Here is a 25,400-nt window from a genome sequence, read left to right as displayed (position 1 = left end):
TTGAGCAGCTCTGTCTCATGAAACTTCCTGCAATGATGGAAATGTTCACTGGGCACAGTCTGATACAGCAGGCACTAGCCATGTCCGCCAACTGAGCACTGTCAATGTGACTAGTGCAAATGAGGAACTGAATTTTTAATTTAATTTTAATTAATTTATATTTAAATTCAAACAGTCATATGTGGTTAGTGGCTACTATACTGGACAGAACAGGGGGGAATGAAGCAAGTACAGAATGAGCAGAAAACTTTGTCAACGTTAACCTAGAAGAGAAATTCAAGAGGGTTGTTCATTTACTATCCCTTTTGAGAATTAGTTTAATTTGTAATACTGAAAACAACATTGTTCTCGGTCATAGTAAGAGTATCAAAGGCCATCACTTTGTTATTTTATGCTTTCTTCAATGCTGATCCTCAAAAAGGAAACAGGAGAGTAAAGACTAAATCTACAATTCACAAGAATCTGTGAAACATAAGAGCTCCAGGAGAAGAGACATCAACATTCTGCCTTCCTAACACCTTATGCCCTATTGTTCTTTCCTAAACCAGCTCCCTAAAAAGTAAGACTTAATACTTAAGTAATTACAGTACCTACCCAAATTGCTTCCAACATAACTCTCCTAGGAGCTCTCTGGATACTTAATATTCAAAGTTATTATGGTCTCTGTGTTTCTGAGAAACAAATGACAAAATAAGGGCACTGGCTAAAACAACGTTTTAAATCCAGTATCAAAAAACCAAAGAAATGTTGTAAAAGATGCTGCTTTTATTGCACTTTCTGCTGTTGTCCTGCATCACTAATGGCATACACAAAGGATCAGCCTGATATGCAAAGGGCTGACTGAGCAGCAACAGAAGGCCAGAAAAACAGAGCACTGGCCAGTTGCCTAGAGTGAGGACAGAGGGAAAGGAGGAAATAACTTACAATAAAACAGTTCAGGGACTTCCCTGGTGGCACAGTGATTAAGAATCCGCCTGCCAATGCAGGGGACATGGGTTCAAGCCCTGGTCCAGGAAGATCCCACATGCCGCGGAGCAACTAGGCCCGTGTGCCAAGCTACTGAGCTCTGTGCTCTAGAGCCCGTGAGCCACAACTACTGAAGCCTGAGCGCCCAGAGCCCGTGCTCCGCAACAAGAGAAGCCACTGCAATGAGAAGTCCGTGCGCAGCAATGAAGAGTAGCCCCCGCTTGCCACAGCTAGAAAAAGCCCGCATGCAGCAACGAAGACCCAACACAGCCAACAATAAATAAATAAATAAAAATTTATTTTAAATAAATAAATAAATAAAACAGTTCAATTTGTGCAAAAAGACACCTGCTCTCAAATGGCAAACAGCATCTGTCCAATTATCCAGATGCTATTTTAAGTAACAGGACAAAAAAATAAACTCTAAAAAAAGTTATTAAAATAAAAATAACTTTAATATTCATAGCGAAAAATAAAGAACAGTCAAGAAAAATATTTTTTTAAAGACTAATGAGAGGAATCAGGCCTACCAATATTAAAAATTAAAATAAAGCCTCAATTTAAAATAAGTATGGGCTTCCCCAGTGGCGCAGTGGTTAAGAATCCGCCTGCCAATGCAGTGGACACGGGTTTGAGCCTGGTCTGGGAAGATCCCACATGCCACAGAGCAACTAAGCCCATGCGCCACAACTACTGAGCCTGCACTCTACAGTCCGTGAGCCACAACCACTGAGCCCGCAATGAAGCCCGCGTGCCTAGAGCCCAGGCTCCGCAACAAGAGAAGCCACCACAATGAGAATCCCGCACACCGCAATGAAGAGTAGCCCCCGCTCGCAGCAACCAGAGAAAGCCCGCACACAGCAATGAAGACCCAACTCAGCCAAAAATAAATAAATAAATAAATAAATTTATAAAAATAAAAATAAATAAATAAAATAAGTATGGCACTGGTACACGAATATACAGTATTAAAAAAAGAAAGCCCAGAAAAAGACCCAAATATATATAATTGCAAAGCTCATTTTGCATAACTACCAGTAGTGGTCTCAGATACATACTGACCTTCACACTCATAGGATCAAATAAACTATAGCATGAAACCAGGCTCATTTAACTTTGTAGCATACAGGACAGGAAACACAGTATGCCAGCACTGCAGCTTCAGTGGTGCTGTCTTCAGCAGTGATCCTTACAGAAATCCAGGAGCCAATTTCTAGGCACCACAAGTGAGCTTCGTATGCCATAAGAATCAGTATCTTGGGCTTCCCTGGTGGTGCAGTGGTTGAGAATCTGCCTGCTAATGCAGGGGACACGGGTTCGAGCCCTGGTCTGGGAAGATCCCACATGCCACGGAGCAGTTGGGCCCGTGAGCCACAACTACTGAGCCTGCGCGTCTGGAGCCTGTGCCCCGCAACGGGAGGGGCCGCGATAGTGAAAGGCCCGCGCACCGCGATGAAGAGCGGTCCCCGCACCGCGATGAAGAGTGGCCCCCACTTGCCGCAACTAGAGAAAGCCCTCGCACGAACCGAAGACCCAACACAGCCAAAAATAAATAAATAAATAAATAAAGTAGCTATAAAATTAAAAAAAAAAAAAAAAAAAAAAAAAAAAAAAAAGAATCAGTATCTTAACAGCCCATGACTTCCTCGTCCCTGCACAAGTCAAACTGCATGTACAAAGGGCAGCTAAGGTCTCTGCTTCCCAAGAGAAATTTGTGGTCCATTCAAAATCTTTCCTATCCAGATGCAGTTCCATTCAAGGGTCATTCTACAATAAGCAATGTTGCCTTATAACAGAGCTGACATTCCATATTTATCTTAACCAGAGAAAGAGTGCTAGAAGAGGATAAACTCAAGGTTATCCTCCCATTGAAGAAGGGTTCTATGCCTGGTAAGCCTTCTAATCAGTAAGGAATGGTTGTTCAAGTGGCTACCAATGGCCAATGAGAAAAAAATATTAACTCATATCCCTATTACTCAGCTTTAATTTTAAAATTCCAGAGCTATAAGATTAAAATGTAAATGATGGGACTTCCCTGGTGGCACAGTGGTTAAGAATCCACCTACCAATGCAGGGGACACGGGTTCGATCCCGGGTCCGGGAAGATCCCATGTGCCACGGAGCAACTAAGTCCGTGCACCACAACTACTGAGCCTGCGCTCTAGAGCTCACGTGCCACAACTACTGAGCCCACGTGCCACAACTATTGAAGCCCCCGTGCCTAGAGCCCACGATCCACAACAAGAGAAGCCAGCAATGAGAAGCCCATGCACTGCAACGAAGAGTAGCCCTCGATTGCTGCAACTAGAGAAAGCCCACGGGTGGCAACAAAGACCCAACAGAGACCAAAAAATAATAATAATTAATTAATTAAAGAAAAATTTTAAAAAGGGACTATTTAAAATGTAAATGATGAAACCACACAAGTACTAGAAAAGTGGTTCTCAAAATATGGTTCAGGGACCCCGGGAGTCCCCCAGACCATTTCAGGGGATATGCAAGGTCAAAATTATTTTCTTTTTCTTAATTTTATTTACTTATTTATTTATTTTTGGCTGTGCTGGGTCTTCGTTGCTGTGCTCGAGCAGGGGCTACTCTTCGTTGCGGTGTGCGGGTTTCTCACTGCAGTGGCTTCTCTTGCTGCAGAGCCCGGGCTCTAGGCACGAGGGCTTCAGTAGTTGTGGCACACAGGCTCTAGAGCGCAGGCCCAGTAGTTGTGGCGCACGGGCTTAGTAGCTCCGCAGCATGTGGGATCTTCCCGGACCAGGACTCGAACACGTGTCCCCTGCATTGGCAGGAGGATTCTTAACCACTGCGCCACCAGGGAAGCCCTCAAAATTATTTTCATAATAATACTACGACCATGTGTATACAGTGGACTTTTTGAGCAGCTACAGGATTTGCTATATTGTATAATAAAATGTGTCAATATTTGGATGATCTGCATAACTCAGCTAACCAATACTTTACAAATGACCAATACCTAGGTTTCAAAATCATGCACTGGGGCTATATACTATATGATTCCAACTATATGACACTCTGGAAAAGGCAAAACTATGGAGACAATAAAAAGACCAGTGGTTGCCAGGTGTAAGAAGGGAGGAAGGGATAAATAGGCAGAGCACAGAAGATTTTTAGGACAGTGAAACTATTCTGTATGAAACTATAATGGTAAATACATGTCATTACACATTTGTTAAACCCTAGAATGCACAACACCAAAAGTAACCCTAATGTAAACTATGGACTTTGAGTGATAATGATGTGTCAATGTAGGGTCATCAATTGTAACAAATGTACCATTCTGGGGAAGGATGCTGATAGTGGAAGAGACTATGCGTGTAGAAGGAGGCAGGGAGTATACAGGAACTCTCTATACTTTCTGCTCAATTTTGCTATGAATCTAAAACTGCTTTAAACAATAAAAATCTACTAATTAAAAAAATATGCATGGATAAAGATATTATTTAACCAATGGCTCTTAACTGATACACCTATGGCTCTCAGTGAAAGAGTATGAAAAAAGTCATTGATATGATTTCAGATACCACACTATTATTAACCTTTAAGAAACTCCCTCTTCGTGAATTTTAGAATAGTATCAAAGAAGAATACCCCCAAAACATGGAAAAGCTTTTAAAATAGTCTCCCTTTTCCACCTATAAATCTGTGTAAAACCAGACTTTGCTTCAGATACTACAACCAAAATACCTTATCACAACAGATTGAATGCAGAAGCAAATACAAGAATCTAGCAGTCACCTATTAAGCCAGACAATGAAGAGACTTTTTAAAAATGTAAAACAACGCCAATCCTCTCAAATGTTTGTTTTGGGGAAACAGCTATTTTTTCACAAAAAATTTTCTTTATATTAACACATAAGCCTAACATTGTTATTTTTCAATAAATTAACAAATATTTGAAAATGTCTCCATTTTAATTCCTAATATGGTAGAATCAATACATGTAACCCATATAAACAAAAAGCTCTTTGAGGGCCTCAATTTTTAAGAGTGTAAAGGGTTCCTAAGACCAAAGTATTCATAACTGCTGTACGAGAAGAAAATATAGAAGACTTTTTAATAACCTCAGAGTGAAGGGACTGTATGTATGGTGCAAAACCCAAAAGTCATAATGGTAGAGATTGATCAACTAACTACATTAAAATAAACTCCCACATGGAAAAAAGATTCCAGGAGCAGAATCAAAACACAAACTGTGAAAACAACATCTGAAACTCATCACTTATATTAGTCTAATTTCTCTAATGTCTAAGTGGCTCCTACACATTAATACAAAAAAGGCTAACTACTCTCCCCCAAAATGAACAAAGAATATAAACAAAAAAACACAGAAAAGTATAAATGGCTCTTAAATAAAAAGATATTCAACCTTTCTCAAGATGCAAATGTGAATGAAAACATCACCAAGATGCGTTTTTTTTAACCTACAACTGGATATGATCAAAAAGTTCTATAAGTCTGTTGTCAGGGTCATCCACATATCCTGATGATATAAGTATAAATTTGTACAATCTCCATGGAGACAAAGACTAGCAATGTAATTTTATATCCTGCTTATTGTGACCAGTAAGCATTCTCCTATATTATTAAAAATTCCTGGTAGGGGAAAGGGGGAATTGGAGGAATGTGGTCAAAAGGTACAAATTTCCAGTTACAAAATAAATAAGTACTATGGATGTAATGTACAACATGATGACTATAGTTAATACTGCTACATTATACACAGGAAAGTTGTTGTTTTTTTTTTTTTTTTTTTTTTTTTTTTAAATTTATTTATTGATTGATTGATTGCTATGTTGGGTCTTCGTTTCTGTGCTAAGGCTTTCTCTAGTTGCGGCAAGCGGGGGCCACTCTTCATCACGGTGCGCGGGCCTCTCACCATCGCGGCCTCTCTTGTTGTGGAGCACAGGCTCCAGATGCGCAGGCTCAGTAGTTGTGGCTCACGGGCCCAGCTGCTCCACGGCATGTGGGATCTTCCCAGACCAGTGCTCGAACCCGTGTCCCCTGCATTAGCAGGCAGATTCTCAACCACTGCGCCACCAGGGAAGCCCAGGAAAGTTTTTAAGACAATAAATCCTAAGTGTTCTCATCACAAGGAGAAATTTTTTTTTCCTTTATTCTCTCTTTTCTATTTATTGTATCTATATGAGAAGCTGGATGTTAGCTGAACCTATTGTGGTAATCATTTCACAGTATAAGTAAACCAAACCATCATGTAGCATGTCTTAAATTTATACAGTGATATATGTCAATTATTTCTCAGTGAAACAGGGCAAAAAATCGTATATTAAAGAAAAATTCCCCATATGTATGGGAGTTCATTACACTATTCCACCTTTACTTTTTTTTTTTTTTTTTTTTGACTACGCCACGCGGCTTGCAGGATCTTAGTTCCCCAACCAGGGATTGAACCCGGGCCCTCAACAGTGAAAGTGCAGAGTCCTAACCACTGGACTGCCAGGGAATTCCCCTACCTTTACTTTTATGTTTGAAATTTTTCATAACACCATGATTTTAAAAAATTTATATATAAACATTATTTAATGTTCATATCATATCCAATGTTATGAATATATATTAAACGTACTTAACCATTTTCCAGCTGTTGGGCCTTCAAGTTATTTTCAGCTAAATTAACAGTAAATAAACACAGCTGCAATCAATAGCTCCATTCAGATATTTTGGTCCACATTTCATATTTCTTCTTTAGAGTAGATTCCTGAAATTACTGAGTCTATATACATTTAAAGTTAGTGGTATGTGTTATATTTTGTATAGGTCATACCAATATATAATCTTATCAACAGGATACCCATTACAACAAAAATACTGCTAACCCAACAGCAAAAAATAGAATTTCATTTCAATAATGTTAAACATTTTTTCGAATGTTTATACTATTCTTTTGAGAATCTGTTTTTGTTCAAACTTCCTCTCCATTATCCATCTATCTGAAGGCAGCAAAGTTTTAGTGTTTTTCTTACTTATCTTTTGAACTCTTGGTAGCTTAAGGATGTTAATTCTTTCCTTCAGTTTATTATTTCTCTGAAAAAGACCAATTTTGATTTAATAAAAGCAAGAAAGAGGAGGGACTTCCCTGGTGATCCAGTGGTAAAGAATCCGCCTTCCAATGCAGGGGACGTAGGTTCAATCCCCGGTCAGGGAACTAAGATCCCACACGCTGCGGGGCAACTAAGCCCGCGCGCCACAACTACTGAGCTCACGCATCTCAACCAGCGAGCCCACGTGCCACAAACTAAAGAGCCCACCGCTCTGGAGCCCGCGCCATAACTAGAGAGAAGCCTGTATGCCGTAATGAAAGATCCTGCATGCCGCAACTAAGACCCGATGCAGCCGAAAAGAAAAAAACAAACAAACAAAAAAAACCCTGGGGCTTCTCAAAAAAAAGAAAAAAGCAAGAAAGAGGAGGCAAGTAATAATATCATGGTAAGACTTGAGTTAGAATGATTATTTAGAAAACACTGGATTCTGTTTAACTTGCCTTAATCCTTGATTTTTAAAAATTAGTATTAGAATAATTTTTAAATTTTCTTATGTTACTCATTCCTCTGATTTTTAGAATAATCTTACATTTTAGTTTGTAGCATAAAAATATTACGCTGAAGTCAAATTCAGTTCATAGTTTACAAACTATCTCGATACATATTGAGACAATAAGTTGAAACAGGGGTTTGCAGCATATATGACTTAGAAATCAAAGGGAAAAACTGAAGGCTAATTCTAACAGAATTCTATTCCCAAAGACAGATTCAAATTGTTCTATCCTGGGGGACTTCCCTGGTGGTCCAGTGGGTAGGGCTTGAAGCTCCCAGTGCAAGGGGCCTGGGTTCGATCCCTGGTCGGGGAACTAGATCCTGCATGCATGCCGCAACAAAGACCACCTAAGACCCAGCACAGCCTAAAGAAATAAATATCAAATTGTCCTACTCTGGAACTCTAAGGGCTGCTCTGTCCAGATTCTGAAGGGCATGCTGATCAGTATTTATGTAAAAGGTTTTATATAAATCCTTGTATGTTTTGTTACTTGAGTAACAAAATATTATTATTTATAATATTATTATTATTTAATAATAATATTAAAATATTATTTCCCTTTGGAGCCATTATCAGAAATAAAACAATCAATTCAAAATAATAAGATAAATATGAACATACATGAGTACTTCATCAGGCAAACTAAAAATCTGTAACTTCATTAAAAGGGAGAAGTAGGTAAATCTGGTAAGTAAAGCAGAAAAGGACTAAATAGAACCAAGAGAAGAAAGACAAAATAGGACAATAATTACCTCCCACCAAGTCCTTCAATTCGTTCTCTTTCCTTGGGAAGTTCTGGCTTATGGTCCTGTGTCACCTCCACAGCTCTGATAAAATCATCCTTTGGGTCATCCTGAATTCCAAGAACCACCCCTGAGTCACCCACATGAGCTACATACATCTTCAGGCCCCGTATGATGACCACACTGGCAGTTGTCCCTGACGTGCTGGGAAGACCTGTCATAGTCTTTGGCCATTCTGCTGTAATAAAAAATAAAACATTTTACTCTTTCAGGCGTATACATTAATCCTGTGGCAGAATAAAAATGCCAACATATGCTGAATTAGCCTGTTAAAATTTGAATTAGCATAGGAAAATATTTAAGAAAAATATTTTGAAAGGTATTAAAGAAGGACTTGTATTAATCCCTTCATTCACATATTAATAAATTAATTTTATAAATAATGCAATTATATTATGACCATCAAGCCGATCCTAGGAGAAAAACGTTACAGCATAGATTTGCTAATTCCACATAAGTCTTAGTCTTAATTACATTTAGTGGCAAGGATATGTTAAAAGTTTTGATACCATACTGCTAGCAGCTTATCATCTGTTTATTAATTTCACTTCAAGAAGATTTTCAGAAAAAGCTACTGGATTTGTTTTTGAAACAACTGTTGAATATTCATAACCTAATAAATAACATTTATTGAGCGCTTACTGGATACCACTTTCTGTGCTAAGAGCTTTACATGTATTGTATTATCTCATATAATACTAATAAACCTAAGTGATACGTAAGATTAGTTTCATTATTTTCATTTCACAGATGAGGAAACCAAAACTTTGAATGATTACAAAATTTGATTTACAAAATAACTCAAGTATTTTAAGTGGCAAAGATCCCATATACCTAATTCCAAAACCTATACTGACTGATTATATTCACTATCATTTAAAATCCTGAAATATTCTGTAATATTAAACTACAAGTTACAGTTCAAGACAGCAAACTAAGTCCAAACACTGACACATATTCTCCCCATCAAAATCCTACTGAAAGAATAGAATATAAATATTAGAAAAAGTCCAGAGCAGTCATGAAACACAGAGAAGGGTCATAAGAAAATCTGAGGAATTCCTGGAATTTTAAACAAATGGAATTATACTGAGGGAAAAATCAGAATGCAAAATTTGTAATCCAACATAAGGAAAAAGCACAGTCAGTAGAGGAGGCAGTACATCAGTATTCCCCATTAACAGAGTTCCAGAAAAGTTCAAACTCAGAGGCAGTGGCAAAGGCTGAAGTCAGGAATGGATGGTAGAAACTTGGCAGATTCATTTAAAACTGCAGGAGCTAGGTCAGTGCCTAAACTCCCTGCATGGTAAAAGGTGAAACATTTAAGTTCCTAAGATGCCAGTAACTATAATACCTCTCTTTTAAGAAAAGTGGTGCATCGGCTGATAGGGACAACAGGGTCTCAAAGGGGATGTGGGAGAAGAAATAAGTGCCCCCCCCCAAATGGACGGGTGCCACACAACTTTTATAGCCACAAGGCTTCTCTAATATATTTGGGCTAACTAGTTCTTTTCTTTTCCAATATTATATATGCTGAAAAGCCATCTCTTGAGCACTACAGTGCATCTCCCCATCCCATCCCATCCCACGGATGGAACCCACCCTCCAGAGTGACCTGTCACTCACAACAGAGGGCTGCTTGCAGTATACGAAATAATGACCTTCACAAATGCTAAGGGAAACCAGAACAGCTACCAATATTGATGAAGCTAGAAATTCACACACACAGGCATATACACATGTAAAACTATCAGCAACAGTACCAGACACATAGTTAGTGCTCAATAAACATTAGTTTTTGTTGTTATCACCATTATATATTTAAGAAAAGCAACCAGCCTGAGAGGTACCAAGTGGAGTTGCCAAAAAAAAAAAAAGGCCCTAAAGAAAACATTTGTGGATAGATTACTGGTATTGATAAAGTTCAATAAGGTTACTGGATATAAATAGTTATATAAAATATGAATTCTATTTTTGTAAAACAGCAACAAAAAATTACAAAATGTAACTTAAAAAAAAAAAGATCCCATTCACAATAACAGCGAAAGGTGTGCTATATCTGCCAACTATGCTAACAAATCTCTAATAAGACCTGTTTGGAAAAGTTGTAAAAGCCAGTGAACAAATACAACAGTGAGCACAGAGACAGATCCATGCATATTCAGACACCTGATATATGAACAGTGGAGAAAGGACAGACATTCAGTAAATGGAACTGGGATAAAATTTAAAAAACAAACAAACAAACAACTTTGTGTCCCTGATGCCAAACACACACACACACAAATCAGTTCCAGGTACATTAAAGACCTAACATGAAAAGCAAAGCTAAAATGCTTAGAAAATGCACAAGAAAGTACATTTATGATCTCAAGGTGGGGAAGGATTTCCTAAAGACAAAGAATGGACTAGCCATATAAGAAAATGATTGTGAAGTTGTACTACCATCAAAATTAAGAATTTCTGTTCATCAAAAGATATGATTACTAGAGTGAAAAGACAACTCACAGAATGGAAGAGGATATATTTGTAATATATACACACCAAAGGAATGGTATCCAGAATATATAAAATGCTAAAACAAATCAAATCAAGAAGACTACTCAATAGAAAAACGGATAAAGGGGGCTTCCCTGGTGGCGCAGTGGTTGAGAATCTGCCTGCCAATGCAGGGGACACGGGTTCGAGCCCTGGTCTGGGAAGATCCCATATGCCGCGGAGCAACTAGGCCCGCGAGCCACAATTACTGAGCCTGCGCATCTGGAGCCTGTGCTCCGCAACGGGAGAGGCCGCGATGGTGAGAGGCCCGCGCCCCGCGATGAAGAGTGGCCCCCACTTGCCGCAGCTAGAGAAAGCCCTCGCACAGAAACGAGGACCCAACACAGCCAAAAATAATAAATAAATAAATAAAATAAAATAAAAGACAAAACTGTAGTTCCCAGAGGCTCTCAAAAAGAAGCATCCCTCCTTTGTTGCAACAAGACTGGTAGATGAATGAGTGCAGGGATACAGAAGATATCAACAAATAGTTTAGAAAAACAAACAAACAAACAAACAAAAAAACGGATAAAGGACCTGAACAGGCTTTTACAAATAAGGAAATCCAAAGAGCCAAAAAGCATGCAGAGGTGTTTGGCTTCTTTAATCATCACGGAAATACAAATTAAAAGCCATAATGAGGACTTCCCTGGTGGCACAGTGGTTAAGAATCCGCCTGTCAATGCAGGGGACACGGGTTCGAGCCCTGGTCCGGGAAGATCCCACATGCCGCAGAGCAACTAAACCCATGTGCCACAACTACTGAAGCCCGCGCCTAGAGCCCATGCTCTGCAACAAGGGAAGCCACCTCAATGAGAAGCCTGCGCACCGCAACGAAGAGTAGCCCCCACTCTCCACAACTAGAGAAAAGCCCGTGCTCAGCAATGAAGACCCAACACAGCCATAAATAAATAAATAACTCAATAAATAAATTAATTAATTAAAAAATAAAAGCCATAATGAGATACCACAACATAATTATCAGATTGCTGCATAAATTAAAGTTTGACAAGAGTAAGTTAAGAATGTGGAGTAACATGTTCTATCATCAACTACTGGTAGGAGTATAAACTGGTACAACTACTTTAGAAAACATCTAGGCATTATATGGTAAAGGTGAAGATACGTATACTCTTGACTACTCACTACCCACTGGTATACAGCATAAATTCATGACACACAATACGTATGAATGTTCATAGCAGCACTGTTCATATGGGCTAAAAACGGGCAACAGCTCAAATGTTCTTCAACATAACAACAGACTATATACTACATATAATGGGTGAGAATCTCACAAGAAGGATGAGATAAAAGAATACATTCAGCATGATTTTCTTCAGAAAAAAAAAACACTATCATATTTACAGACAAGAGGTAAAACTATTAAGAAAAATAAGTAAATCACTACAGACCTATAATCACAAAGTCAAGATCGTGGTTGCCTCTTGGGGGAAGACAGAAATATGAGATCAGAAAGGGCATACAGGGGCTTCTGGTGTACAGGCAATGTTCTCTTTTGTAACTGGATGGTGTTCATTTTATGATTATTTATTAAAGTGTACATTTATGTTTTATGGCCTTTTATGTATGCATGCTATGTTATATTTCACACCTTTTTTAAGTTAAAAGAAAAACAAGCAGCAGGAAGAAGGCATCAATTTTGCAAACAGATCACAGCAGACAGCTCCCTAGCCCATGCAGTTTTGCAGTCTGGTTACAGACGTCATTTCCAGAAGCCCAGCGTAGAGTATGGTGTATGTTTCTTTAGCCCTTTCAATTATTTTATGGGTTAACTATAGCTCTTGCTAAAACATTTTCTTTTTTCCTTTTTTTAAAAAAAGAAAACTAGAAAACATTGTCTTCTGCAGCTAAGAACCTGAAAAAAAAAATCTATTATCATAATAAATGCGAACGAAGTGAACTCCCAGAAACAAGGGTTCTTAACCACATTCAGAAAACAAAATTTACCTACAGCATACAAGTAATTTAGCTGTTTGCAAAAAGCACCTAAAACGAGATGGGAAAGGAGAAAAAAAGCTAAAAATAAAAAGGATATTCAAAGCAATGTTAATATTTAAATCACATTTTTTGTCAAAAGCACTAACATACGAAAGATATTCCACAATGATCTAAAAATACTGAATAATCCATGCTTTTCCTATTCATATGAAATGTTACCTTTTATCATATGTTACATTTTGCCACAGATCTATTTCTGGACTCATCCTACTAATCTATTTATGGTGCTTTTTAATAATAGGGAGTTTAAGTATCCACCAATTATTCTTCTTTTTCAATATTCTCAAGTATTTTTCCATATGAACTTCAGAAGCAACTTGCAAAATTAAAAAACAAACCCTGTGGAGGTTCTGATTGAAACTGCAATAAATTTATATATTAAGGAAGCTACCTCTTTAATTTGTCTTCCTTAGTTAGCCTTTCTTGTTTTCTACTTTACATTTTAATCTTTTAATTTAAAAAAAATGACTTAAAACTAGGAGCATATTAAAAAGACAGTATCAGATAGTATATGAACTCCGACTTAAGTATCCTTTAGAAAATGTGCATTAAGTCATTAAAACAAAGACTAAGGACTTCCTTGGTGGCGCAGTGGTTAAGGATCTGCCTGCCAATGCATGGGACACAGGTTCGTGCCCTGGTCCGGGAAGATCCCACATGCCTCGGAGCAACTAAGCCCATGCGCCACAACTACTGAGCCTGCACTCTAGGGCCCACGAACCACAACTACTGAAGCCTGCCTAGATCCCGTGCTCCACAACAAGAGAAGCCACGGCAATGAGAAGCCTGCGCACCACAACAAAGAGTAGCCCCCTCTCGCCACAACTAGAAAAATCCTGTGTGCAGCAATGAAGACTCAGTGAAGCCAAAAATAAATAAATAAAATAAATAAATTGAAAAAAACATTGTTATAAAAAAAGTGATATGGTTATAATTATATATATATGTATATATATATATACATACATATATATATATATATATTTTTTTTTTTTTTTGGCCACGCCATGTGGCATGTGGCATCTTAGTTCCCCCACCACGGATTGAACCGGTGCCCCCTGCAGTGGAAGCGCAGTCCTTTTTTTCCCTTAATTTATTATTATTATTATTATTATTTTTTTCTTTTGGCTGTGTTGGGTCTTCGTTGCTGTGTGCAGGCTTTCTCTAGTTGCGGCGAGCGGGGGGCTACTCTAAGTTGCGGTGCGCAGCCTCCTCATTGCGGTGGCTTCTCTTGTTGCGGAGCACAGGCTCTAGGTGCACGGGCTTCAGTAGTTGTGGTACATGGGCTCATGAGTTGTGGCTCGCGGGCTCTAGAGCGCAGGCTCAGTAGTTGTGGCACACGGGCTTAGCTGCTCCGTGGCATGTGAGATCTTCCCGGACCAGGGCTTGAACCTTTGTCTCCAGCATTGGCAGGCAGATTTTTTTTTTAAATAGATTTATATATATATACATACATATATATATATATGTATATATATATATACATATATATATATATATATATGTATGTATATATATATATATTGATTGCTTGGCTGCATTGGGTCTTCGTTGCTCTGCGTGGGCTTTCTTTAGTAGCAGCGAGCCAGGGCTTCTCATTGCGGGGGCTTCTCATTCCGAGGGCTTCTCTTGTTGCAGAGCACAGGCTCTAGGTGCACAGGCTTCAGTAGTTATGGCATGTGGGCTTCAGTAGTTGTGGCTCGCGGGCTCTAGAGTGCAGGCTCAGTAGTTGTGACGCACCGGCTTAGTTGCTCCACGGCATGTGGGATCTTCCCAGACCAGGTCTCGAACCCGTGTCCCCTGCATTGGCAGGCGGATTCTTAACGACTGCGCCACCAGGGAAGCACGGAGCCTTAACCATTGGACCACCAGGGAAGTCCCTATATGTTCTTTTTTATTATTATTATTTTCCATTATAGGTTATTACAAGATATTGAATATATTCCCTGTGCTATACAGTAAATCCTTATTGTTTGTCTATTTTATATATGGTACACTAAAATCTTTTAAACACATTTTACTGACTCTTCTGTCTAGGCAAGAAATACTAAGGGAAGAGGCTGCAATGAAAATGGGTTCCCTGATCTCTGTGGATGGGAGAACCCTGAGGTGACAGAGATCAGATAGGAGCAGTTAATTACCCAAAGAAAATCTGGTACGGTTACCTCGCTGACAACAGGGCAGAAGAAAAATTGGATCTGCAGAATGGTCTTTCACAAAAAAACAGGGAACAAAACAAAAAACAAAAAGAAAATCTTCCAAGTTTAGTTAAAGAATTGTTAACCTTCTTCAAAGTGATATGTGGCCATTTTCACATGTAGCTATACACCAAGGAAAAAGAAATAACCACAACATTGAGTAACTACTGAATGATGGCTCTAAGATAATTCTGGGGCTACAGAACACAGCCACAGTCCACTGATAAGAGCTAAGGCTCATGGAGGTCAGGTACTAAATAGGACTTTCAATACAGTCCACCTCAGAACCAATGGAATCCCAAACCTATGCCACAGCTAGTTTGGTCCCCAAATAACCTCAGCAACTAATAGCTTCCCGTCATAGCTCTTCATTGATTGCTCAAAAGCCTATTAGGGTAGAAAAGGCCAAGTGCAAGACCACCAATGATACTCTCTTCCAAAATAGAAAATTAAAAGCGTTATCACATCTCTCAAAGAATAACAAAGATTGGTGTCACCATTAAAACATGAGCTGAGGTGGTGATGCGATATATTCCATTCTATAATTTGACCACTGCAAAAGTCTGATAGCTCTTGGAAAATGACACGGAATTATAATCAAATGGTGATTCCAAATGCTGCTGCAAGTTTCTGACTTATTCTCTGTACTGAAACAAATAAATATAGACTGGTATGCATCCAGCAGCAGGGCTCTGATGAAACTGCTACCTAGATTCCTGGAGGTATCCAAGGTTTCTGATCTGAGACCTGCTTCTTCAGGTTTACTTTTTTTTTTTCCCCTCAAGAATAATCCAAAGAATTTTTTTCTTGAACCAATAGAAAGCAAACTGCCAACAAAATATACCGTCACTCCCAAATACTATTATAGTATCTAATTCCTACAATACACCATCAAAATCAGGAAATAAACATCGATACCATACAACCATCTAATCCATATATCTCATGCAAATTTCATCAACTATCCTAACAATATGCTTTATAGTAAAAGGATAAAATTCAGAATCCCTTGTTATATTTACTTGTTATGTATCTTTATTCTCTTCCAATCTGGAACAATTCCTCAGTGTTTCCTTGATGCTTTTTAGGAGTACTTGGCCAGTCATTTCAAGAATGTCTCACAGTTTGGGTTTGTTTCATGTTTCCTCATGTTTGTAATCAGATTACACATTTTTGGCAGGAATATCACAGAAGTATTAAATATGATCTTCTCCCTGCAGGCAGTATACAATTTCAATTTGTCCCATTAAAAGTGATGATACTCTTGATCACTCAATTAAGGTGCTGTCTACCAGGTTTCCCCCTATAATCCTTTTCCTTTTGTAATTAAAAAGTGTTCATAGGGAGATTATCTGAGACGACATAAATATCCTTGGAGTGGGTTGAGTGGTGCCCCCCCCAACTTCAATAAAAGATATGCTCACCCAGAACCTGTGAATGTGACCTTATTTGGGAAAAGGATCTTTGCAGATGTAATTAGGTTAAAGATCTTAAGAAGAGATCACCCTGGATTAGAGTGGGCCCTAAATCCAAAGACAAGTGTCCTTAAAAGAGAAGAGAAGAGGAGAAGACACAGAGGAGGCAATATAAAGACAGTGAAGACTGGGTGATGCATCTACAAGCCAAGAAATGACAAGGATTGCTGCCAGCCACCAGAAGCTAGGGGAGAGCATGGAACAGATTCTCCCTCAGAACCTCCAAAAAGGAATCAACCCTGCTGACACCTGGATTTCAGACTTCTGGCCTCCAGAACCATGAGAGAATAAATTTCTGTGGTTTTAAGCCACCCAATTTGTGCTAATTTGTTACAGCACCTCTAGGAAAGTAATATAGCAATTCTGTTCCTCAAAGTTTTACCTACTAGTTGTAACATTTATTGATGTTTCTTGGCTGAATCAATTATTATGATGGTTACCAAATGAGATTTTAGGGTTCTATCATTCCTTTTACATTTTAAAAAAAATATGGGGCTTCCCTGGTGGCGCAGTGGTTGAGAATCTGCCTGCCAATGCAGGGGACACGGGTTCGAGCCCTGGTCTGGGAAGATCCCACATGCCGCGGAGCAACTGGGCCCGTGAGCCACAGTTGCTGAGCCTGCGCGTCTGGAGCCTGTGCTCCACAACAAGAGAGGCCGCGATAGTGAGAGGCCCGCGCACCGCGATGAAGAGTGGCCCCCACTTGCCGCAACTAGAGAAAGCCCTCACACAGAAACAAAGACCCAACACAGCCATAAATAAACCATAAATAAATAAATAAATAAAATTTAAAAATATATATATATGTATTTGTTTATTTGGCTGCACTGGGTCTTATTTGTGGCACGCAGGATCTTTTAGTTGCAGCATGCATGTGGGATCTAGTTCCCTGACCAGGGATCGAACCCAGGCTCCATGCACTGGGAGCGTGGAGTCTCAACCACTGTACCACCAGGGAAATCCCCATTCCTTCTACATTTATTAGTGGACTTCTGTAAAGAAAAGCTTTACATCAGCTTTATTTGTAATAGCCAAAAGCTGTAGACAATCCAAATGCCCATCAATAGGTGAATGGAGGGCTTCCCTGGTGGCGCAGTGGTTAAGAATCCGCCTGTCAATGCAGGGGACACGGGTTCAAGCTCTGGTCCAGGAAGATCCCACATGCCGCAGAGCGCTAAGCCCGTGCACCACAGCTACTGAGCCTGTGCTCTAGAGCCTGTGAGCCACAAATACTGAGCCCGTGTGCCACAACTATTGAAGCCCGTGCACCTAGAGCCCGTGCTCCACAACAAGAGAAGCCACCACAGTTAGAAGCCCGCTCACCGCAACTAGAGTAAGCCCACGTGCAGCAACAAAGACCCAACGCAGCCTAAATATATATATATATAATAGGTGAATGGATAAACAAATTGTGGTATATCTAGACAACAGCATAATACTCGGTAATAAAAAAAGGAATGAAGCAGAGATTTGCTAATACTGATCGAAAGTAATGACTGATTAACAAAAATGGAAAAAACTGGTACTTGATAAATATGGCAAACTCATTCAGACCATGTGATGTGTGAGAGGGTGAAGGTCCTTGATGGTAAAAACTGAGAAATATCAAACTAAAATAAAGATACAGGTTTAAAATTCTATGATTTAATAAAGGTTTTCTTCCAGTTTAGTTCTATCTGGCTTTCCCTGTCTTTCCCTTTACCCCTTCCACCCCTCTTCTGCATTTGTCCGTCTCTGTCTCTGTCTTTAAACTTAAGATAATTTAAACTATGTGCCAAAACCAGAACCAACAATTTAGGTTAGGACCAGCTTCTTCATAATTCATTCATTTGGCCATATTCTTTTAAGTAAATGCTCTGATTTTCATTTGAACAAATTAAAAAAACAAAACGTCCCATATTTCATCTTCCTTTACAAATACTGTGGCAAATTTCCTGTAATCACATCAGAGATCACACTACATTTATTTCAAGAGTATGTCATTATCTTTCTAATGGCTCTCTTGATAACATAAGTCAATGAACTATATGGCTCAAAGGAATAAAAGCTGCATGTTGTTCACTATCTTCTCTGAACTATCAAAAGAAAAGGATAATAAGAACATTATTTCAAACGAATAAACCTAAAGAAGCACACACAAACTTTGAAACATTATTTCTTAGAAGGCAAGCATAACACAAGAACAGTAAATCCAGACATAGGAAAATACATAAATCAGGCACATACTGTAACTTAAGATCAAGAAGTAATAAAAATATGAAAAAAATTACTTTTAAAAAAGGATAGGGGCTTCCCTGGTGGCGCAGTGGTTGAGAGTCTGCCTGCCAATGCAGGGGACACGGGTTCGAGCCCTGGTCTGGGAAGATCCCACATGCCGCGGAGCAACTGGGCCCGTGAGCCACAATTACTGAGCCTGCGCATCTGGAGCCTGTGCTCCGCAACAAGAGAGGCCGCGATAGTGAGAGGCCCGCGCACCGCGATGAAGAGTGGCCCCCGCTCGCCGCAATTAGAGAAAGCCCTCGCACAGAAACGAAGACCGAACACAGCAAAAATAAATAAATAAATAAATTTATAAAAAAAAAAAAAAAAAAAGGATATGTTGGGAATTCCCTGGCAGTCCAGTTGGTTAGGACTCCCCGCTTCCACTGCCAGGGGTCCAGGTTCTATCCCTGGTCAGGGAACTAAGATCCCACAAGCCGCATGGCATGGCCAAAAAAAAAAAAAAAACGATATATTCACATACTCTCTCACTCCATGCTATATTTATCAAATCCCCCAGCCTCAAGATAAAAATAAGTCATATAAAAATTTTTGGATAAATTATGTTTTCCTTTTTTATTTGGCAAGAGTACACAAGCACTAGAACAATGCTAGAGAGGTCAAGCTCAATAAGGGCTTAGGGGACTTCCCTGGTGGTCCAGTGGTTAAGACTCTGTGCTCCCAATGCAGGGGGCGCGGGTTCTATACCTGGTCGGGGAAATCCCGCATGCCACGCAGGCCAAAAAAAAGGCTTAGGAAGACAAAGAAGGTATTCTTTAAAAATATAAGAAAGCCCTTCACACCCATTAATATGGCTATTATTTTTTAAGAAAAGAAAAATATCAAGTGTTGGCAAGAATGTGGAGAAATCAGGACCCTTGTACCACTGCTTGTGGCAATGTAAAACAGTGAACCTGCTGTGAAGACAGTTTGGTGATTCCTCAGAAATTTAAATACAGAATTACCAAATGCCCAAGCCATTCCACTTCCAGGTTTAGACCCAAAAGAAATGAAAAGAGAGAATCAAACAGATACTTGTATACCTATGTTCACAGTAGCATTATTCATAACAGCCAAAAGGTGGAAACAACCCAAATGTCTATCAATAGACGAATGGATAAACATAATGTGGTGTATATATACAGTGGAATATTATTCAGCCTTAAAAAGGAAGAAAATTCTGATACATGGTACAATGTGGACGAACCTTAAAGACATTAAGCTAAATGAAATAAGACACAAAAAGGACAAATACTGTATGATTCCGCTTACATGAGGTACCTAGAATAGGTGAATTAATAGCAATGGAAAGTAAAATAGAGGTTTACTAGGGACTGGGGAAGAGGATAATGGAGAATTACTGTTGAATGGGTACAGAATTTCCATTTGGGTAATGGACAAGTTCTGAAAATGGACAGTGGTGACTATTGCAAAATATTGAGAATGTACTTGATGCCACTGAACTGTACACATAAAATTGGCTAAAATGGTAAATCTGTGTATTTTACAATTTATAAAGGGGGAAATTTTTTTAATTAAAGAAAAAGTAAGAAAGCCAATTTAACCATTACACCCACAGAAATTCAACTAAACTAGCAGCTACTTTGGGCAAGGAATTGCACGGTTAGCCCTAAGAGATTAACTATAAGATATGTAAGGCGGTATCTTTGCCCCCAAAGACGTCAAGATTTAGCTGAGAGGCAGATAAAACACAGCAGTTACCTCACAACGGTATGAGTGATCTTTACAGGGATTCCACAAGGCCAAAACTATTTTCTTAATAATTCTGAGTTTACTTGCCCTTTGCACTGTGTTGATACCTGCACTGATGGTTCAAGAGCAGTGGTTAGGGGATTTCCCTGGTGGTCCGGTGGTAAAGAATCCGCCTTGCAATGCAGGGGACATGGGTTTGATCCCTGGTCAGGCAGCTAAGATCCCACATGCCACGGGGCAACTACTAAGCCCACGTGCCACAACTACTGAGCTCGCGCGCCTCAACTAGAGCCCGCGTGCCACAAACTAAAGAGCCCACGCGCCCTCGAGCCTGCTCGCCACAATTAGAGAAGAGAAAACCCGCCGCCACAACTAGAGAGAAGCCAGCGCACCACAACAAAGAGCCCGCACGCCACAACGAAAGATCCCGCGAGCTGCAACTAATATCCAACGCGGCCAAAAATAAATAAAATAAATTTAGAAATAAATCTTAAAAAAAAAAAAAAGCAGTGCTTAGTAAAACTGCTGGTGCCTTAGCAGGAGTCAAGACAGTGGTACCAAAGTGAACTAGTAATCACTGTACTCACCATAGCCACTCACAGCTTAAAAAAAAAAAGGCAAACCAGTTTAACTTAAGAATGTCCTTGATGATGCAATAAAAATTAATTGTATTAAACTTCCACCCATGAATACATGTCTTTTTAACATTCTGTAAGACAAGAAGAGAAGCTGCATAATAGACTTCTGTTGCATACTATGGCTGTATAGAGGAAAAGCACTTGTGATTGTGTGAGTTATGAAATGAAGTAGCCACAATTTTAACAGACCATCATTTTTACTTGAAAGACTGATAAAATGGGTTAATAAGACTTGGGCAGGGAGTTCCTGATGGCCTAGTGGTTAGGATTCTGGCCTTTCACTGCCGTGTCCCTTGGTCGGGAAACTGAGATCCTGCAAGCAACATGGCGCGGCCAAAAAAAAAAAAAAAAGAAGACAGCGACTTGGCCATTTAGCGTACATTTTCTTCAAAATGAACAAGGTGAGTTTTTCATTTCAAGAGAAACAACTGACAGTAGTTGTTGCCAGTGATAAATTTCTAACTGCTGCTTAAAACCTCTTATTTTATTTATTTATTTATTTAGGCCGTACCATGTGGCATATGGGATCTTGGTTCCCCCACCAGGGATCAAACTCACACCCCCTGCATTGGAAGTGCAGAGTCTTAACCACTGGACTGCCAGGGAAATCCCAAAACCTCGCATTTTAGAATATGTGTGTCCACTACAATGAACTTGATAACTTCCCAATCTTAAGACTTTTCTGAAGAGATCAGTGATATTAACAAATGTGGATACTTTAGTATTGTATAATGAAATGCATCAATACTTGGAAGAGCCGCATAATTCAGTGAACCATTATTTTCCAAAAGACTAATGCACCATGTCACAAAATCACATGTGGGTAAAAAATTGATTCAAAGTGCAAGACAGACCCATGGCTCTTAATGTAAAAATAGAAAAGTTCATTGATGAGGTTTCAGATTCTATTTTGACTAGTCTTAAGAAACCACCACTTTGGTATAGAATATCCACAACTATCTGAAAAGACAAACTATTCTTCCCTTTTCCTACTATACATGTGTGTGAGACTGCCTTTCCTTTACATACTTCACCAGAAAACATAGCATAACAGACTGAATGCAGAGGCAGAGATGAGAATATTTCTTATTTCAATATTCTTTATTTGGGGGAAAAATTGATTTTTCACTTAAAAATGTCAACATACAATAAGTTTATTTTTAATAGATTAATAAATATTTTTAAAATTTCTGTTTTAACTTCTCAAACAGTAAATATGATAGATGTAGCCCACATCAACAAAAGCTGTTTAGGACCCTAAATCATTTTTAAGTACAAAGGGTTCTGAGAGCAAAAAGTTTGAGAACCACTACAATAACCAATTGAGAACTACAAAAGTGGAAACTCGACACAGGGAGTTTCCTATGTCAAGACTTCCATATACTCAGCATACTTTTTTTTTTTTTTAATTCAAGTTTTGATGATGGAGTACGATGTTAACTGTGGAACAAAGCAAACTTTAACATTTGGTGTATAAATCTTGGTTCAAAAAGTACATATATGTCAAAAAACATACACATTCACATTTAACAGCATGGTTTCTGCTTTATTAAAAAATATGTTCAAGTAACAGGGTTTATACTTTATCCTTTTAGTGAAAACATATGGCAAGTTCACGTTGCCCCAAGTGTGCTGCAAAATAAACAGGACTCTAAATCGTTCTTTGTGTCTAATCTTCCTCTATCTTGTCTTGCTGTCCACTCCTACTTGCCCTGCAAGCAATGAAATGACAAATTTCTGGAATATACTGCTGGTGCTTTCAGCTGTGCTCTGCCTACACAGAAACAAAACAAATCCATAATAGGGACTTCTGGGATTGGATGGAAAACGCCTCCCACCGGCGGACTGGTTGTTCTATGAGTCAATCAAATAATTCCTGGCAGAAAGCTAGGCAAATAAAAAAGAGACTTTGAAAGAAGCTACTCTACAACTCTATGACAATACCTTTTTAAAATGTTCTGTATTTGACCAACCTTTACACTCTTCTCTATGTCTCTGTCCCTCTGCTGAAAATAAAGCAACACTATTCTACCATAAACCACAGGACTTTTTAAAATGACAGAAGTAGTATTACCTTTTCTCTTAAAAAAAGATTCAGACCATTCATTCACAGCAATGGGTAAGCAATTATAACTCTGTATGATAACATATGTTGGGTACAGGAACACAGACTGCTTTAGAGAACACTTAAAGCTTAGATGAAACTACAACTACACCAAATTTTTAGAAATGAAGCTCTCTCCTTTTGGCACATCAGTAATTCCTTATCTCTTGCTACTTTGACGGGCAGCTAAAATTTGCAAGTACTTTTAACTAGGAACTGTGGAGAACGATCTGACAGCAATTAGCTAAGGCAACTACCAAAGGGTGGGGGTGGGGGTGGGGGTGGGGGGGAAGTGCACTCTTAAAAAGCCCTAGCTGAATTTAACACATCGCCTTAACCCGGCCGATTTAAGCAGTAGGAACGCATTCCGCGCTTTTGTTTTTCACAAGCCAGACAAGCATAAAGATCTTAGAAACATTTCATGACCACCACAGCGAATTCCTTCCAAGACTTTAAGTCGCTAGATGATAACTTTTTAGCCTTTCTGAATTATCCAACAGTTTACTCCAACTACCAGCCACCCAGGATCAATTCTGGAAGACTGACACCACCAGTAGGAGGCAATCGACAGGGGCAAGTCCTTCAACAGCAAAATTATGACAGATCGGAAGGAAACACTCTAATTTTTGCCGTCTTGTCTACAGCCATACCACCCTGAACGCACCCGATCTCGTCTAATTTTTGCCGTCTTGTCTACAGCCATACCACCCTGAACGCACCCGATCTCGTCTAATTTTTGCCACCTCCCGCTTCCTTCGCCTGTCCCAGATAGCAACGTGTCTTCAGTGCATCTTTTGGCCAAAATCTGGCGCCAGGTTTCAAACACGTTTCCGCTGGCGGCCACCAAAGTGAAGTCGCGAAGGGAGAGGACTGCTCCCCATTGATCCTTGGCGGGGGCGGGGGGGGGGGCGGTGTTGGAAATAAAGCGATGAGCGTTTGAAGGGAGACAACAATCCTATCCTTCCCAAATCCACTTTGTTTGCCCGCACCTCCACCCTGGAAAGAGCGCTGAGACCCAGAAAAGTCTTCCCTCCCATCGATGGACACTGAGAGCGCTCTCCGTGCCGGGGGACCGCGGGACTGGCGCTAAAAAGGCCCCAAACTGCCTGAAAAAGAGGCGGGCGCCAAGCAAGCTGGGGAACTTACCCAATTTCTTCCACATGGCGAGATGACAAGCAAGGAAGCCTTTGCGGATGGCAGCGCACACCTTCGCCGGCTCGGAAGAGGTGAAGCCCTTCTGCTTCTTGATGAAACCCCACAAGTGCTCCCGGGCAAACTGTGCCGCCTCCCGCCCGCCGTGCCCGTCGCACACGGCGAAAAAGGCCACCGAGGAACGGCGGCGGCAGCAGCAGCCGGGAGCCGGCGAGGCCCCGGCGTCCGGCGGCGCGTCGCGAGCCTCTCGGGCTGCCACCGCCGGGCCTTTCCCCGACATTTCGCCGCCAGGAAGAGCCAGCGGTGACCGCTGCGGAGGCAACGGCTGAGAGAGAGACCTCCGCGGCGAGGGCTCTTCTTCAGCCGTGGGCTCGGGCTCCACCACGATCTGAGTAACGTCCTCCATGTACTTCCTCCCGCCCTGGTCTGAGAAGACGCTCACTCCCAGAGAGTACAGCCCCGCCATGGCCGGCTGGCCGAGATCCCGCCGGTCCCACGCAGCCCGCCGAATCCGGCGGCGGGATACACACTCGGCGCTCGCCGGCCAACTATTGTTTATCTTCGACTACGCCGAGAAGGGGGAGGGAGCGGTCCCGGAGTCGGGGGGTGGGGGCGCACGATGTCGAGACTTGTCCGCCAGAGCTTGGCAGAAGCTCCAGGGGGAAATGAGCCGACCAGCTGCGCCTGCGTAATACGCCTCCGCCGGCTGCCCGCGCCCACCACACAAATCAGACGTTCTCGCCGGCTGACGTCACTCGGCTCTCTGGGCCCGACCAATCCGGAGTCGAGTTGGAGCGAACCCGCCCTCCGCCCTCAACCCTCGCTCCTCCCCGCAACGGCCGCCCTCCCTCCTCCCACCGTGGGCGCTGGGCCCGCGCGCGACCGGGCTGGTTTTCGCTTTGCAGTGGGCGTTTTCGCCCTCCCGCCTTTTGGCGGGTGCTAAACGCTTA

At 40.5% G+C, this 25,400-nt stretch overlaps 1 protein-coding gene across 1 annotated transcript in view; it reads right to left on the bottom strand.

The window, feature by feature from the left end:
- PPM1D (protein phosphatase, Mg2+/Mn2+ dependent 1D) overlaps window positions 1–25,120 on the bottom strand; it is a 54,385-nt gene extending 29,265 nt beyond the window's left edge. The window contains exons 1-2 of the mRNA XM_007190267.3: window positions 24,445–25,120; window positions 8,301–8,529 (exon numbers count right to left, since the gene is read on the bottom strand). Of these exons, the coding sequence (XP_007190329.2) occupies window positions 8,301–8,529; window positions 24,445–24,916 (701 nt within the window). The 5' untranslated portion in view covers window positions 24,917–25,120. The remainder of the gene's footprint in view (window positions 1–8,300; window positions 8,530–24,444) is intronic.
- Window positions 25,121–25,400: the final 280 nt, after the last annotated feature.

Source organism: Balaenoptera acutorostrata, chromosome 20 (assembly GCF_949987535.1).
Source record: "Balaenoptera acutorostrata chromosome 20, mBalAcu1.1, whole genome shotgun sequence".
NCBI classification, from domain to species: Eukaryota; Metazoa; Chordata; class Mammalia; order Artiodactyla; family Balaenopteridae; genus Balaenoptera; species Balaenoptera acutorostrata.
Note: the sequence above shows the minus strand (reverse complement) of the source record. Positions and strands in the feature narration are given on the sequence as shown.